Raw genomic sequence first — 18,352 nt, forward strand, 5'->3', positions numbered from 1 at the left:
TCATAATCATCATAATCATCATCAGTCGGAAGACTTCCACTGTAGAACATAAACCTCCCCTTAAGGCCTCCACGTAGAACGACAAGCAGCCACCTGTATTCACAACTTTACATGTATGTAATCAAAAAGATTCCCCAAAGAAGCCCCAGTACTAATTTCTTTAATTTTTTTACATAATTAGGTATTGGCTTAAAGAACAACACAAGAGACTGGTAAAATAACTTTAATTACAAAGATATAATGCACTGAATACACCTGATTATAACATATTAGTGGTGACCAATGCTGTTGTACGAAATTGTCTTGGAGAAACCTCCTCCATAGCTTCCATAGCCTGACGAGATACCGTAGCCACCGCCATATCCGCCGCCATATCCGCCACCATAACCTCCAGAAATTGGAATACCACCGGCAATGCTGATACCACCCGAAATCCCACCAAGACCGACAGAACCAGCACCCAGAGCCACAGAAGATAGAGACGATGCTACTGGAACTGCAGATACAGCTTGGACAGCAGCCACTGCTGGTACGGGGACTCTCCTCTCAACTACGACGGGTTGTGGCACTGGTACCGGTCTGTCTACTACCACAGGCTGGGGGACAGGCACCGGTCTGTCTACCTGCACGGGTACCTGAACTGGCACGGGTCGGTCTACGTACACAGGGTGTGGCACTGGCACCTGACGGTCCACGTACACCGGCCTGTCTACTGGCACTTGCTTTTCGACAGTCACAGGGTATGGAACAGGCACATTCACGGGAACCTTCACAGGGTATGGCACTTTCCTCTCGTAGTACACAGGCACCTGCCTTGTAACCTCCACGGGGACTTTCTGCACGACTGGATAAGGTACAGGTCTGTCCACAGTCACGGGTACGGGAACTCTCACGGGGACAGGCACTTGACGGTCCACAGGGACCGGCACGGGGACCTGCACGGGCACCTGCACGTCGCGGGTGATGGTCCTGGTGATGTAGCGCGGTACCTCCTGGCGAAGGATCACAGGGTTGGGCTCTATGTTCACTGATGTTTGTACTGCTGGAGCTACGGCCACGGGCGCAGCTGCGGCGACCGCTACCGGTGCTGCTGCGATGGTAGACACTGCGGGAGCCGCGACAGTTGCGACAGCCGGTCCTGCAGCGAATCCTCCTCCCAGACCACCTCCCAGACCACCTCCCAGGCCACCTCCTAGACCACCCCCTAGACTAATTCCACCGATCCCACCGCCAAAACCTCCAGAAGATATTCCAATACCGCCTCCGGAGTATCCGATCGAGTGTCCCAGACTAATTCCTGGTGACGAGAATCCGATGGAGTGGCCGCCTCCATACGATGGGATGTGTCTCTTCACGCCCTTGTCAGAAATGGCCTCATTCTTGATTCCTTCAGTGGCAAGAAGTTTGGATACTTTGGACTTTTCAGATACTTCTTTTGATGTTGACAAACTGCTTGCTGAGAGCAGCACCTGGAATAAACGACATAGGACCATTAGGGGAGAATAGACAACACCTATAATAGCTTATATTAAAGATAGGGACAAAATATTATTATCTAATTAAGATTATGGTCCGAGATCCCAGAGCTGTCAGACATATCTTATTTTTACAAGCATTTAACCTTCGGCTTACAGTAGTCTTTTATGTACTTTTTAATGCCTGAATGTTTGTAGCTTAGTGAAGAGGTACCAGGTGAGGGTAACTAAAAATTAACTCACTTAACGTAAATTTTTATGTCTGATTTTTATATATGTTTTGTAGAATATAATTACTTTGAAATCATATTAAAAAAATCAGACACTTTCCATGGACCAAAACTTTTATCAGACGGCTTAAAGCTCTAAAAAATAGTGCGCCTTACAAAATTGTAATAGCAATATATGGTGCCCCTGTAATGCAAAACAGTAGTACAAATCATCATAGTTTTACCAGATAATTTGCACGCACGTGATTACGGCTGGCTTTGCCGAAAAGATATTTCTCTCCAACCTCACATATATTGCTATTACAATTTTGTAAGGCGCACTATTTTTTAGAGCTTTAAAGCGTCTGATAAAAGTTTTGGTCCATGGAAAATGTCTGATTTTTTTAATATGATTTCAGAGTAATATTCTACAAAACATATATAAAAATCAGACATAAAAATGTAAGTTAAGTGAGTCTAATTTTTAGTTAACCTGGTACCTGCGTCGGCAAGCTTTTAAGGCATTAAAAAGTATATACAAGACTACTGTAAGCCGAAGGTTAAATGCTTGTAAAAATATATGTCTGACAGCTCTGGGATCTCGCTCTATTAGAATTTGTGATAAACTCAAAAGAAATGAGATTTCAAAATCCCTATATCAACAAGTAATACTAAGTATCTAAAGTAACTTCATGTATCATACAAGTAAATAATATAACAAGTATAGGACATGTGTCAGTTTTGTGCCAGTTCTGCACATGCGCAATATGAACGGGAGCGAGGCGAGCGGGCCGCAGCTCACGGAACCTAGCAGGTGATTGCTCTGACCCTATAGTACTTTGTATTAGTACTTAAACTAAAGCTAGTCTGTTTGTTTATAATTTTTGGTGATATAGTAGCCCGCCAGGCATTATCACCACGCCTGGGGCCTTAGTCTGTTATTACAATTGTGTCAGAATGGTCGATCATTGAACAGTGCAAGAGGAATGGAGCTATACAACCTACATAGCTCCGTCGCTCTTACACTGCCTAAGGCTCCTGGTCGAAGGCTTATATTGTATGCTCATCACCACGCCTGGTCGGGGGATTTTCCTTTTCGGATATACCAAATTTCATCTGTTCAGTAGCTTCAGCGTAATTGGCGGACAAACATCCAAACAAACATTTATAATATTAGTGTGATATCAATATAAAAAAAAATATTTCTTAGAATAAGAATACCAATGTAATTTCCTGATGATGCATTAAGAATAGTGACGTTACCAGAAAACGATATTACAATACCGAACATTTTTATTTCCAAACTTAATTCTGCAGGGAACGTCGCAGTCTAAACTAGTTTCACTGGCGCCTGCAACAGCCTATGCTTTGACAACTTAATTCTGATCATAGATACATATAACATTTAGGCTAATGTTATAACTGCGTACGTACGAGTAACTAAACCGAAAGCGGTTTGTTTAAGAGACATTTATTACGATTAGATTTAAAAATGTTAGCTTCTAATACAATGTGCTAAAGTTTAATTTCGTGTATTCAGAACTTCTAAAACTAGCCCGTAGCAATCTATTGAGTCCATCAGTGAGGAGACTCATAGTCATAAGTCTCCTCTACAAAAGAAGGATTGCCATAATCTCATATCTTGGCAGGCTGATTGGAGATCACACTTAGGGTTTTATTATAGGTAAATCAATGGCGACATACTATCGCAACTATTTTTTTTTTCAGCAGCAGCAGATGGATCACCCGATGGTAAGCAATCGCCGCCGCCTATAGGCACTTGTAACACCTCTGGTGTTTCAAGGTTGTTGGGAAATCGGGGATTGGGAAGATTGGGGATAGGGGTAATTGGGCCTCCGGTAACCTCACTCACACAACGAAACACAACGCAAGCGTTGTTTCACGTCTCACGACGCTCAAAATAATATTATAAAAACTATAATCTAATTTAACTTACATAAAGACTAACCTAATGTAGTAGGTGCCTACACATATCTATCTGCACTACAATTCGCCAGGTGCCAACCTAGCGCTGAGGTCAAGGTGAGTGTAAGGTCAAACATGGCATAATATATGAGCTACTTCCAGGCTTGGTCTAGATTTATAATCACTGTTGCATTGGCTCAGCTGATTCACAGAGTAGGCACATAATTGTAATTTTTATTTTAATCTAATAGCAACTCTTATGAACCTGTACCTAATGATAGATGTAAGTATAATGATAAATCCTACTTAATAAGTATTATGAATGGGAAAGTTTGTATGTTTGTTTGTTACGCCATCACGTCAAAACGACTGAAGGGATCAAGATGAAATTTGGAACAGGGGTAGATTATGGAATAACATAAAGATTAGTTCCTATCTGACGGAATCGCCAGTGAAGCCGCTGGCAGAAGCTAGTACATAAATTGGCATAACGTCTCGCCTTTTTATCCCCGAAGGGGTAAGCAGAGGTGGCACACTACGGCACGTAATGCCACTGAAACGTAACTATTTGTGTTATAGTCCCATGTAATAGAGGGGAGCCTTTTACCATAATGTATTAAATAAATAAATGTTGTAATAATAATCAATACACGTTTTGAAATCACATTGTTCTGATGTTTTTATAAGAATACTTATTCTTTATTTGATTCATAAATATCTTCTCGCTATATTCCTTAGGAGCAGAATTAAATTTGGCAATTTAAGTAAACGACTTATAAGTGACAACTTAAAATACTTAAGTCCTTAAGTGTACCAAATAGATTTGCATCAGACTTGCCCAACACCGGATCTAAGGACTAAATAATATGCTACATTTACCACGAAATGAAGTGGGCCGAACATTTCGCAACACTCTACTCCCATTTAGTTTTGATTGAAGTCTTAAATTAATATGTTAATCTAGCAGTAACGATGGGGCCCAGTAGGGCTGATCCCCGATACGGAGCTGCGGGTTACCGGTGCTTCAGCTCGAAGAGAAGGAGTAGGAACGGGGTGGATTTTAGTCAGTAAGAGTCTGAAACTCCCTCTCACCTCAACTGGGGCAGCAGAAGCAATCAGAAGAATTTCAAGCGTGTAGTTAAAAAATAACTGATGTATCGTCACGCCTTTTATCCCGACGGGATAGACAGAAGTGCACATTACGGCACTTAATGCCACTGTACAATTACAACATACCATTTGTGTTACCGTATAATTCCCACGTAATAGAAGGTGAGCCTATTGCCACATACTGGGCACAGTTCCAAACTCCGTGCTACCACAAAAAAAAACGAAAAGCCAAAAAGCCCAGCAATACTTTACCCGACTCGGGAATCGAACCCGAGACCCCTTACCGTGGCAGTTGCACTTACGACCAGTCGACCAACGAGGCAAAAGAATGCAGTCTACTAATAATACAACTGTCCAGCCTCCTAACACAAAACTCATACCATAAAAATACTGCGTCGCAACGTGAGAGAACAACAAAGTACCTAACTAACACATAATACCTATTTAATTAGTTAATACTAATATACGTTGACTGCCCTGTTGGTCGAGTGGTCACAAGTGCTACTGCCGAACAAGGGGTCTCGGGTTCGATTCCCGGGTCGGGCAAAGTATTACTGGGCTTTTTTCGGTTTTTCGAAAATTTCTCAGTGGTAGCACGGAGTCTGGAATTGTGTCCAGTATATGGCAATAGACTCACCCCTATTACATGGGACTTATAACACAAATGATGAAAAGTGGGCGTACATTGTACAGTGGCATTACGTCCCCTCGGGGATAAAAGGCGTGACGTTGCGTTGTAATTAGTTAATATGCAAGAACATTTACCTACATTACACCTTCATATTACGTACAAACAATAATGGATAGGAATTAAACAATTCTTACTTCACTTCAGTAACCGCAGTTACGTTCAGTAGCGTACAAAAAGCGTATGAGCCCGCCTGATGTACCGTGCAGTTCATTTGGACGTAACCGATAGTGCGTACACTATGTATTCATCAATCGTTGCTTCTAATTAATCATTGGCATGTAACCTGTGATGTCTATATCGATCTTTATCTTTTCCTGCATCGTGATATAATGGTGAACTGAACACACTAATAGATAAGTTGAGATTTTTTATGAGAAACGGCAAACGAGATTTATCATCCTGAGGGCAAGCTACCAGAATCGTTCGTAACATCAGAAAATACAAAATTAAAAACTATTTGAATGCAACTAGACTACAAAATTTCAGCTTAAAAATATTTTATTTAAGACCAAAATCTAAATTATTTCAAATTTAAGAAAGTAATAAAGTAACAGAACAACGCATCTTACCATTAATTAATTTATTTATTTATTATTATTATGTTAACTCGGTTTAATACCAATTACATTAACACATACGAAATAAAGAATGATAAAATTTAAAGAAGAAAAAAAGCACAAAAAGACATCACAATAAAATAGTTAAATCAAAAACAATGAACCATGCGAATCAAAACCAAAAATTGAAGTTTAACATTTACAAACAGACACGAAATTATTTGAAAATCTCAACTCAATTTACATCAGCCTGACAAAATCTGATGCAATGTCCTCAGAATATGGCGCTAGGCACCATTAGTGGTTCAGTGACCACCTTTCGAAGGACCACCTCAGAAGCTGACGGAAACGCCAACCCGAATGAACATGTCCCATGTAAGACGATCTGACTAAAGGATGTTAAGTAACATGCGCATACGCATAGAAGTAAACCACACCGGGCCATACATGCATAATTAAGTAACTATGATCCTTACTGGATCTTGTCGTGTTGAATTAATTTCTTCTTTTTTTTTGTGGTGTTAGAACGACATTTTTAACATACTCCAAAAAAAGTAAAGCGTTTCTTAGTTTAATGTGTGCGTGTGTATGTTTCATGACTCGCGATTGGCTAGACCGATTTCCAGAAAATTACTCTTAAGTAGGTTTTAGATTAAAAAGAAAATAAGCAGAATTGACGACTGTTTTTAAACGTAGTTTTATGAAACAAAAACTAGGTATAAGTTAATGTTTTAGGTATTATTGAGATGCTTTTTAAAAGAGGTACATCGAGGTAAATCTACTTATATATTGAGCGTAGAGGTAAATCTACTTATAGGTATATTGATGTATCGTCTCAAAAGGTATAATGTAGTTTATGTGGTGCATAAAATAATTCTTTTTACGGACTTGGATGATTTCTTTTTTCAAGTTTGGAGCGTGTGTGGTGGCTTTTTTGAATGATACAGGAGGTTAACGGAACGCTCCCGAATAACGCTACCTCTCTTTTTTGTTTTTATAATTTTAATCCTTTTTGTTTTCATGTTATTCATACAACATCAGCCTTAAGCAATTGATTACAAATATTATTACATTAAATAAATATTGAATTCCTTTTTTTTATAAAGCTCTTGTCACCTGTTTTGCAGTGTTTAGGAGCGTTCCGTTTACACCCTGTATCATATCTACGCTCACCATTATTGACCATTTATCAATACTAGTGGTCGCCTAGTGATCGAAATTCGACCATATACGATTTAATTTACAATACCACTTAAAATACGTTCAAGGATAATTTTTATTTAACTCAAACTTAAACAAACTCTTTTATAAAACTCTATTCATATGAGACGTGAGAATATCATCGCAATGTCTATCGATTTGACGTTTTGTCAAATACGATCAGATACTATGCATGTGTGTGTAATGTTTTATTTATTGATTTAATGTACTTTATAAACATTATTTTTGAAAAATATTAGCGCTATGCACTTCTCCTACACATAAACAATAAGTGTACCAAATTTTATGCTCCTACGTCCGCGCAATTTTCGTAAAAAGCGGTCCAAAGTTTTTGCATCACGTATTAATATATAGATATGTATTTTAACCAAATACTTACTATGATATCAATTAAGAACGTTGCGATCTGTGATTTATTAATTTTAGTGTCCATTATTAATTTATTGATTTTTGGTTATCTGTGGCGTACCATACGATAAATAAATAAAAAAAACTTTATTTGTCTTATGACTATTTTGAGTCATCTTGTACCACGCCGATGTACTAATAATAAAGGTAAACTAAGTAACGTACCAAGGAACTTACCATCAAAACAAATATCGGTGACATGTCCAATTTGATATATTTACTTGATATTATAAAAAATAAATCCGAGATCACTGTATCACATTACTTTCAGCGACTATTAGATAGAGTGCGCCAACGGTCTGCGCGTACACAGCCGGCATCGCAACTTATATAGACGCGTGCGCAACTCCTGTAAGACCAAAACTGCTCTATTGCAACTACTTGATACATTTATCAGGTTTACTAGTGCATATGGTACCTACCTATAAGATTTAGTTAAAGAACATAGAATAACATCACTCTATTAACTTATAACATCCTCATCACAAAGGATAAATAAGAAGGTATATTCTGTATAAGTTGAAATCTATATGTTACTTTAATATAAAAGCTGAAAAGGTCGTTTGTTTTTTTTTTAACACGCTAATCTCCGAAACTACTGCTCCGATTTGAATAATTCTTATTATGTTGGATAGTACATTTATCGAGGAAGGTTATAGGCTGTGAAACATCACGTTATGACCAAAAGGGGCTGATCATTCACGTCTCTGTCTCTTCTTTACGCCTAAATCACTGAACCGATTTGAATAATTATTTTTGTGTTAGATAGTCCATGTATCGAGGAAGGAACAAATTGCTTATTTGTCCGTCTTTCATGACATAAAGAAGCAATGAATTATGATTTTTTTAAGTGGAGATAGTTGAAGAGATGGAGAGTGACATGAGCTAGAAAACATCACGGTGCAATCAATAGGACCCGAGCAACGGGTAAAACCGCCTGCAAGTGTCCATGGGCGGCGGCGATTGCTTACCATCGGGTGATCCGTCTGGTCATTTACCGGCTTGTTCCATAAAAAAGTAGTTAGTATAGAAATATTACTAGATTTTCTATCCTCTCTACATATAGCATTGATAAAAATGTATATTGTACGCAAATACTTATGTAATTTTTGTGGCAATCGGAAGCGAATTGATTAATGGAACACCTAATGCGTCTAACATGTATTGCTGTTCTATTACAGGGGTCAATGTAGCGGAACTTGAATTATGATTTAATGTAATCTTTACTGTTTGTTTATTTATGGGTTTTTTATCCAATGTCTTCTCCCGCCTTGGACGAGGTGAGAGGGAGTGTCAGACTCTTACTAACTAAAAACCACCCCGTTCCTACTCCTGCTTTTCGAGCCGAAGCCCTGGTAACCCGTTAGGCAGTCCGCAGCTCCGGTTGTTTATGGGATACGGGCAAACGAGCAGAGGGATAACCTGATGGTAAGCAATCGGCGTCGCCCATGGTAACTCAGATGAGCCATAAGTGCGTTGAAAAAAGCACCTATGTTCTAAGTCTAGTTTCTCGTACGACAAATATGTACTAGATCATGTCTTACGTGACCTAAAGGCGTGCCGGCCGGTGGTCCTACCTAGGCATCCGTAGCATTGCGCGCGTTTTTACACAAAAATTAAATCGCACGCGAATTCCTACTCACAGCCGACCGCTAGACGCATTTTGCAAAATGGTTTTAAGTTTTGAAACGAAATTATATTAAGTTAGTTCTGTGACGGAACTAATATTCTCAGTGGTAAAGATATTGATTAAAAATCCCTGCTTTAATCAAAATAACTTTGATATTTAAAATTAGAAAATCAGGAACACCCTGACATATGAACAAACTACCATTTTATTGTTTTTGGGAGATAAATATACCTATAGACCAACTACTGTTGCTGCGTTGTTGCGTATTTCTATTTTCCTAGCAATGAAAAACCTACCATGAGCTAACCAGCTAATTTGATTTTATTAAAATCAAGAAAGACGCGACCACATAGCGAACTTGGAAATTGTCAAAATCTATATGTATAAAATCTGTATGATATGTAGTAAGTATAAAAATGAATTGCTGTTCATACGAAAACTACTGGACCAATTTGGCAAATTTTGGTCTTGAATTATTTGTGGAGGTTTAAGGAAGGTTTAGAAGGTAAGAAAAATATTTGAGTCAGTACCAAGGTAGTCAAGTCAGCTAGTTAACAAATTAATATGTGAGTACTGTACTGAAAATAGATGTAGTCTTGTTTCGATCCGTTGCACCGCTAATTGTCGTCTAACTATGTACTAAAATAACTTAAGAAATAACTACAATATTGCTCCACATACCCACGGAACAATAATTGCTCTGGATCTATCGTTATCATTGATACACGTACCTAAGTAGATACCTACTCTGTATTTTCTTGTCGGAAGATTAATTGGATTTTTTTCGGGATTTCGAAAATTAGTCACTAATAATGCGCAGGATAGAATTGTTCCCAGTATAATAATAGGTGTAGCAATGGGCTTCCCTATGCTATCTCTGGTGTTACAAATTGACGGCTTCGGAGCAGGTCTACTAAGTGGATACGATGCCCCTTCCAGATTGAAGGTGGCCACCGGGGTGGTTTTAGTGAGGTAAAAATCCCACAGTCCCTAGTCTTTTATTCCCAAAAAGCTAGGAGCATTTTGAAGAAATCGTCATCTATAAAAAAACGTAACTCTAGACAGGTGTGCTGCAAGCTTGTTTCCATCTCAGTTGCAAGTAGGTAGTGGATAATTAGATAAATTTAATTATCCCGAGCTAGCGGGTTAACTGGGCTCTGGTCCGAAAAGCAGGTGTAGGAACGGAGTGGTTTTAGTCAGTAAGAGTCGAGTCTGACCCTCCCTCACGCTTCACCCAAGGCGTGAGAAGCTATTAGATGATTTTCCCCCTAAAAAAATTATCTATCTAATTAAATTAATAAAACATCTGGTATAGGTATTGACTTAAATTCTTAGGTATCTAAAACTAGACATATTCCTTCATAAATATGAAGTAGTCTAGTCGTTAAAGGAATGCCCCAAACGGATGCTATCCACTTCTCAAGAAGGGCGTGGACTCTCCAATTTGGTGATTGAGATCAATTTAAATTTGTAATCAGGTTATCTAAACCTACATGAGTTAATGAAATCAGTAAAACCTCAGTTCAGTCAAAGTGTAGGTACTAATTATTTGAATAATTCATTAGGAATTAATGTTATTTATTACGTTTTGGAATGTTATAGGATGTGTGTAACACGGGTAGTGTCCATTACATTACAAAAAGTGTAATGTAATATATACCATAAGTGTGGGAGTACATTTAAGTGTGGGAGAGCCATACTTCGGCGGCATGAACGGGCCGGCTTGACTAGAATTGTACCACGGCCTCACAAAAAAACCGACGTGAAACAACCATTACCGGAGGCCCAATTCCCAATCCCCGATTCCCCAACAACCCTTTAATTCCTAACCCTCAAAAACCCGGCAACGCACTTGTAACGCTTCTGGTGTTTCAAGTGTCCATGGGCGGCGACGATTGCTTACCATCAGGTGATGCATCTGCTCGTTTACCGGCTTATACCATAAAACAAAAAATACAGCTTAATTTTTCATGGGATATGGACATACAATCATTAGGATGCTTAGTCTTGAACCCGATTCCGATCGATCGATCGATATTGATATTGTGAAATTTCGTACTCTTGAGTTGCAATACTAGCGCCCATTGCATCCGTATTGCGTGGATATTGAATGATGTAAACAGTATTGAGTTATTTGATTTTTTACTTTATATTCCGTAATCTAAGTGTTATTTTAACAGCTACGAATGGGATTGACATTGAAATTGGTTTCAAGAGCAAGCAACGAGTTGTAGCAAGCGCCGTCTATGGTCAGTGGTCACCCGCATCACTAGAAGAGTTGCAAAATCGTTGTCTTTAAAAATTTGGTGCATTTCTCGTGGTGCACACTACGATTGCCAGTAAAAGGGTATCGAATTCACAATAAAGTCATACGTAGTAAATGTTTAATGGTTTTATTTTCAAAATAAATAACTTAAATCTATTAAACAGTCATACATCAAATACACAATTAATAAATACACACATTTCCAATTACATGAATACACATTTCCATGCCTCTATAATAAGTATCTAGTTCTATGACCCAAATGACATTTAACCGACAGTCAACCGAGAGAATAGAAAACTCGACTTATGGACTTTTTGTCATAATGCCTACATTATAAGTCTGTAAACAGACATGGTCACTAACACTATCATTAGAAGTTCATCCGTGATCATGGCGCGTGCAACAGTGCCGAAATATCGGAAACTCATAGACATAAATAAACATGGTAAATATCCCGTCTCAAGTTCTAATGATAATGCCTACATTACTGGTATTCAACCACATACTTGAAGTGTCCTATTCTCTCGGTCGACTAGGACATAAATACCATTTGAATCGTAGCAGTTGTCAGTCTAGATTAATTATTTCTAGAAATAAATAGAACAGTAAATTGTACGTTCGTGTCTGGAAAATTCTAAAACACGTCAACCGTGCTGAGTATTACTATAGTCAGAATATACGCTAATAATAATAGTGTCCCGTGGTGACAGGAAAATACATTTTTCATTACTCACTCACACTTTTCACCTGTCACCAGCTGTTGATGTAGGTACCTACTAACCTAATACATAATATTATGCCTAATACACTATCTGACAGAGACGCTTGGAGGATGGTCATACGTCTAGTGACGCATGCACCAGCCTAAACACGACCTTCAGTAATGAAGAGAACTACTGAGAAGATACTCTCTGATTTGTGAATCACGCTAGGCCTATGATTTATCTATAGTTTTCCAAACACGAACATAGTCCAAGCATCATTTAAACCAAGCAACTTGTTTAAAACATAATTCATTATTACGTTACTGTAGTTTTACTTCAATACGGACACCATTTTTTTTTCAAACATGTTAAGGAATAATAAATACTGTATTGGAAGAACAATCTCAGTCAACGTCAAATACAATTAGCGAGTGTGAGAACCCACTAAATTGTCTCCAAATAAATAATGTACTACCTAACCTACAATATGACTGCTAATCCCCTACTAATCACTCAGTCTCATTATCCCCACTGTTGGGCTCTGTGCTCCCCACTTCTGAAGAAGTCTCAACTCCCACCACGGTCAGGTTCTCCGAGCTGGTTTCTTCAGTCACTGTAGCATTGGCCGGTGTTTCGATTTCGGGCACGATCTCACAGCGCTTGCCCGTGATGCCTGGCTGGCAGTAACACTTGAAGAATCCATCGCCAGACTCCAGAGATATGCATTTCCCACCATTCTGGCATGTGTCTGGGTTCTTCTCGCAGTAGTTCAGTTCTGGGAATTAAGATATTTGATGTTTGGTTAGGAATGTGAGTAGAAAATTCTGGTATTTTATGGAATCAATATCGCAGATAAGTCTGAAGAGTCTATCGTCTACTCCTCGATTTCGATTGCCTTTCCGATTATATATTCAAGATTTTATGCGGACTTTATGCGCTTTTTAAGATTCGATACAGTAATTCTTAAGTACATTATTATAGTCTGATTGTATCAAGTCTTACTCGCGCACTCAGAGTCATTTAATTACTTAACCCAATCCTTAGCGATTGTTTTCCATACAAAATCGCTACTGAAGAATAGTTTAAGTAAGCATTAAATGACTCTGAGTGTGGCAGTTAAACTATCTTGTAGAAATTAATTGGGTTAATATAATAAAGGAGTAAGGCCTTACCTTCATCACAAAGCATGCCTCCCCAGCCGGGCTCGCACAGGCACTCCCAGGGCTTGTTGCAGGTGCCGTGCACGCAGCCCGGGTAGCGGTGGCACTCGCCGCAGAACGGGCCGGTCCAGCCCACCTTGCAGCGGCACTCGCCGGGGCGCCGGCAGTAGCCGCGCTCGGCGTGACACCCGGAGGCGCAGATAGCTGCAAATAATAAGTTTATTTAATTAAAGAAATAATGAGGCTTTTGTAACGTTTTGTGTTGGAAAGTGTAGATCTCGTCGTGATTAGAAATAGTAAGTAATATGTATACCATCCGTATACGTATGGAGCTTACGTAACAGAATTTTTGTATTCCGAAGCTTCTTTATTACGACTTACCCTAAGACGGTGATGGTAAGTACTAATTAAGAACTCCATTCCTACATAGTTATTTCGAAACGAAATTTAACTTAAATGTCTATTTTTTCTGTAACCGACAGTTGACTCAAGACCCCTTAAGTACTTATTCAAGTGATAGCTATCATAAACTCTAGAAAGATGACAATACTCACGAGTCTGACACAGCAGCCCGGTGTATCCAGGCAAACACTTGCACTCTAGTGGCTTGTCGCAGTAGCCGTGTTGGCAGCCCGGCAGCTGCTGGCAGGAGCGGCAGGTCGGGCCCGACCAGCCCAGCTTGCACCGGCACTCCCCGGGCGCCTCGCAGAACCCGCGGGTCGCGTGACAGTCCGACCGACAAATCGCTGCACGAACATATATTTATAATGTAAATAATAAGGGAAAGTAGCTAGAAAGATCCGTTGATGTTTTGGCGACTGTTGTGTTGAGTCTTGATAAATTAGTTGTTTAAGCATTCATGTGGAAAATTAATAGGTAACTACAGTAAAAGTGAAAGAAATTGAATGTTTCTTCATAAATCCATTACCTGCTAATGAGTTTTTAGAAAAATTAGATCCATTTAACTTTAGCAGCTTTAGTGATGGTCCTACTAGACTTTGTCTAGTAGTTACTCCCATTATTGCCATTCTCACTTAAACCTTATTGTACCGATAGTATCCTACCTCCTAAGTAATGTAAACTACGCTTCACTCACGTTCAGAGCAGAACAATCCGTCCCATCCCTCCTTGCAGATGCACTCGAAGGACTCGTTGCAGTAGCCGTGCTGACAGCCGGGCAGCGGGATGCACTTGTTGCAGCGGTCGCCGTAGAAGCCTAGCTTGCAGCGACACTCGCCCGGCCGCTTGCAGTATCCTGGTCGTGGAAAACAGTATTTCATTAACACATTAACTGCCACGCAGGTCACCGGTGACCTACGTTAGTGGAGGATTTGCCTTCAACAGTTTTCTGATGGCAGTTAAAGGCTTAAATACCAATTCACTACGAACGAATTTGTTGAACGGAGGAATAACATACTACATTTATAATTAAAGTTACATTAATAAACCTTAGATAGAACAGCTCTGCAAATTGTTATTAATATAAACAAATATCATTAGAACTCAAAACGAGATTAACGGAAACGGGAACGTTGAATTCATCCGCGATGGTGTTAAAGCTCAATGATGATAATAAATTCATTCGGAGCGCTGGCGCTGCGGTTATCAAATAACTGTTGCCAAGATGGCGGGCCGGTGCACAAAAAGTTTTGCGGTACAATCGTGGATCGCTAATGAGCTGAATAAAACGGGACGAGCCGTTACTCTCAGGGAAGGTACGTTTAGTCACCGTGCCAGTTTCAATGATGTCTCGTTAATATCATGTCAATTGAAAGTGTGAGAGTTGCGGTACTTGCGTGTTTGTACAAATGGATGGTGAGTTTTGTTGTTGGTCTATTCAATAGGTCTAGTTTGTATCTAGAAGATAGAATGAAAATACATGTAAATGGGTAAGGTATTTAAAAATAAGGCTACCTTTTTGAACTTACACTTTTAACGGCTATTGTTTTTGTACTTCTACTGACATTACCGCGTTAAGCCCCAACACGTGCTTGTGAGACATTATAAATCATTATTATGTTTTTCATCTTATTCACGTAATTATTTGACAAGGAACTCGACTAGTTTCAAACCATGCTAGAGGTTCATATTCACGAGCAGCATTCCGCGAGACACGACGCGGAGAATCGCGCTGCTACTGCTTACGTGAGAGTAAGCCGAAAAATATAATAATTAATTTAGCATGTCTCACTTATAAAACATCTTATCATTTCTAATAAAAACCATACGAACCTTGCAAAGGATCACATCCTTTCTTGCAAATAGGCACATCACAGAGGTCTCCTTGCCACCCGGGCAGGCACTTGGGCTCCCCTTTGTCATCACAGATGTAGTGGCTGTGCTCGCTCTGCACCGCCGGCAGCTCACACGCCTGCCGAATACGTACCGTCTTACAGAAGGTAGACAAAACAGATGTTAGTTAGAAGATAGTGTATAGAGTATAGATCAAAACGTGCATAAGTTTGTTATTGACAAAATGAGTTACAAAGAGTAGTGGTGCAAAGTTTTCGCATGCAGAGTGATTGAAGTATTTTGTATTCCAACGAAAATAAACACTTTACAAATGAATAATGAGTATGATGAAAACCTTTAAGTTAGTTTAGTTTAGTTTACAAACACATTGGTGGGTGATGATTTACAAGATGATTCCATTGAAGACGTGTTAATACATCGGTCACAAATCATCAGAGAGTAGTAGAGGAATAGTAAACAGACAAGACAATATTAGAGTTTGGAATTAAGTGATGAATGCAGTAGGTATGGTCTAGATAACGTGATTCATTTAGTAGATCGTGTAGATGTACCGTAGGTAGAAAGCGATGGGCTCTCCTTCAATCCTAACACCAGGATGCACGCATCTCGCTGACTCACCGCAGGAACTTTCTAATATGAGTCGCGAGAAAGCAATGCGAAAGTAGGCCGCGGGAAAACGCCGGTGAAAACATTTACTCATCTCTTGTTTACTATTTATTTTAATCATGTGTTACTTCTGTGAACTACTTCAATAATAAACAACCATCTATATTTCAAAAAAATATCATTATGTTATCTATTAAATTAACTAATCAAGTGTTATTTCTCTCTGATCAATCAGAATTTTAATTAAATTACTTTCAGATATTTGAGAAAACAATAATGTACCACAGTATATTACACTTTCAAAACATCTAATAAATCGAAGACATAAGTCCAACGTCGTTCTAAATTTTTAGGAATATATCTCCGCTAAATCTCTGGCTAAAAATTGCTCTAGATTACACTCATCTCCTCATGTTTTTCTTATCAGACAATCCTAAAATATCAATATAAAAACAATCCTAGAATCAAACGGCAAAAATAATCACATCACATACAAACAATAATCCAAGTAAATACCTGCTTCTTCCATTTGGGCAGATGTTTGGCCGGCAACACAGTGGTGACACAACATGTAACAACGACTAGGAGAGTCCACATCTTCGCTCCATGTACGAGCCGAGACTGCAGGTGAGCGGTGCAGTGAGTCCGCGGTACTGTTACACCGTGCTATTGAACTTCGCGACAGCTACTTTCGCCGCGGTCGCTTTTTACGAGGCCATTAAAAGTGAGGCTTAAGAAAGTGGTTCCAACGCTACCGCTGCGCTGACTCAAGTGGGAGCTGTTTATTTATGTGACTTGACTTTAGATTCGTGTTTGTTTTGATTTCTGTTTCTGTAGGGCTGGTTCTAAGTAGTCGTTGGTAACTGGTGTGGGTTTCTCTCTCATATTTGGTGTTTTGGAGTTCTCACTTCGATTTTATCAATGAGATTGTTACTTAGCAATTAGGTAGATCATTTCGAAATAAGTCGTAATTCAAGCTTACTTTCAAAGCTTGGTTTTATGAAGAACTTCGGACTCGTACCTATACGTTATCAGTCTGTATTAGCCCAAATTAGATATTATCTAAACCTCAACTTTAGCAACATACTACGTATCGTCGAACGAATAATTTCAAAACTATACTGAATTTATCAGCAACACATACAAACTGTATAAAACAAACCCGCTACTCTCATGGCCTGTGTGTGATCAATAAAATTTCTACATAATTTATTGAGTTACGACTTACGAGATTCAGTGCAGGCGCCAGTCCAAGAAATGCTAACAGTTACAACCCTTTAGCTTAGCCAGTACAGAATTAAAAACAGAGTTCTAGCATTTACTACGAGCCTCGTGCAAAAGGGAACCCTGCGCAACCAAACATATATTAGAGTAGGAACCTCACATGTAATCAGTGAATCTTAGGTACAAGCTATAGAGCTAAAAAGTTTCGAATCACTTTCCTTTAGATAGTCTATTATTAATTTTTCGTATTTCCAAGAACATCTGTATGAGGTCGCAGGATCCCTTAATAGAATTCACAATGGGCCCCGCACATTAATACGAATACGCCACTGTGTTCCGCGAAGTCACAAGGAAATTGATAAACCTCGCAGTATAAAGTAACGGGGCTCATAAAGAGGGTAAGTGGCAATCACGCACGTTCTCAGAAACGATACGAGGAAAAACATCGTTGTATCTTCACGATGCATACTGTATAATGTGTGGTAGGTAGTAGGAGTCGCGTGTTTAAACGGGGTGAATAGAATTCAAAAGATGAATAGACACAAGAATAGGTTGAATAGATGTTAGAACATTTTTAGAACATTTATTCACCCCTCTTCTGTATTTATTCACCTCGTGTTACGGTACTCCTGCACGGGTTAACCCGCTCTGCTCAGCTCTTATTGATCGTAGCGTGATGTTTTATAGCCTAGAGCCATCCTCGATTAATAGTCTATTTAACACAAAAATACTTATTCAATTCGGACTAGTAGTTCCGGAGATTAGCCCAATAAAACAAACAAACAAACTCTTCAGCTTTATATATTAGTGTAAGATTACTTTGTTGCCACATGGAGCTATCCTAGTTGGGAAGAATAGGGCTTATTTCGCTGGTGAGGACAAAGTGGAATGGGATTTTAAATTTCTTAA

At 39.1% G+C, this 18,352-nt stretch overlaps 2 protein-coding genes across 3 annotated transcripts; both read right to left on the reverse strand.

Annotated features, from left to right (window-relative positions):
- Nucleotides 1-208: 208 nt before the first annotated feature.
- On the reverse strand, nucleotides 209-7,900 carry LOC118267648 (mantle protein). Its single transcript, XM_035581756.2, has 2 exons — nucleotides 7,775-7,900; nucleotides 209-1,469 (listed from the first exon to the last, which is right to left on the reverse strand). The coding sequence occupies exons 1-2, from the start codon at nucleotides 7,796-7,798 to the stop codon at nucleotides 270-272; spliced, it is 1,224 nt and encodes a 407-aa protein (XP_035437649.2). The 5' UTR covers nucleotides 7,799-7,900; the 3' UTR covers nucleotides 209-269.
- Nucleotides 7,901-11,610: 3,710 nt separating this feature from the next.
- LOC118267572 (neurogenic locus protein delta) lies at nucleotides 11,611-17,006 on the reverse strand. Of its 2 annotated transcripts, none has more exons than XM_035581641.2 (6): nucleotides 16,736-17,006; nucleotides 15,593-15,731; nucleotides 14,457-14,615; nucleotides 13,915-14,106; nucleotides 13,373-13,564; nucleotides 11,611-12,975 (listed from the first exon to the last, which is right to left on the reverse strand). In XM_035581641.2, exons 1-6 carry the CDS (start codon nucleotides 16,814-16,816, stop codon nucleotides 12,710-12,712), a joined length of 1,029 nt encoding a protein of 342 aa, XP_035437534.1. In that variant the 5' UTR covers nucleotides 16,817-17,006; the 3' UTR covers nucleotides 11,611-12,709. The 2 variants fall into 2 exon arrangements, with proteins under 2 accessions (XP_035437534.1, XP_035437532.1); XM_035581639.2 differs by having other exon boundaries at nucleotides 15,593-15,749; nucleotides 16,736-16,936.
- Nucleotides 17,007-18,352: the final 1,346 nt, after the last annotated feature.

Source organism: Spodoptera frugiperda, chromosome 6, assembly GCF_023101765.2.
Source record: "Spodoptera frugiperda isolate SF20-4 chromosome 6, AGI-APGP_CSIRO_Sfru_2.0, whole genome shotgun sequence".
Lineage (NCBI taxonomy): Eukaryota > Metazoa > Arthropoda > Insecta > Lepidoptera > Noctuidae > Spodoptera > Spodoptera frugiperda.

Coding starts and splice junctions, on each gene's coding strand:
- LOC118267648 (XM_035581756.2), bottom strand. CDS start 7,798: ATGTCACCGATATTTGTTTTGATG. Junction 1,470..7,774: donor CACCGATATTTGTTTTGATG/GTAAGTTCCTTG, acceptor CGTTTATTCCAG/GTGCTGCTCTCAGCAAGCAG.
- LOC118267572 (XM_035581639.2), bottom strand. CDS start 16,816: ATGTGGACTCTCCTAGTCGTTGTTACATGTTGTGTCACCACTGTGTTG. Junction 14,616..15,592: donor AGGATGTGATCCTTTGCAAG/GTTCGTATGGTT, acceptor TTCCACGACCAG/GATACTGCAAGCGGCCGGGC. Junction 12,976..13,372: donor AGGCATGCTTTGTGATGAAG/GTAAGGCCTTAC, acceptor CTTAATTCCCAG/AACTGAACTACTGCGAGAAG.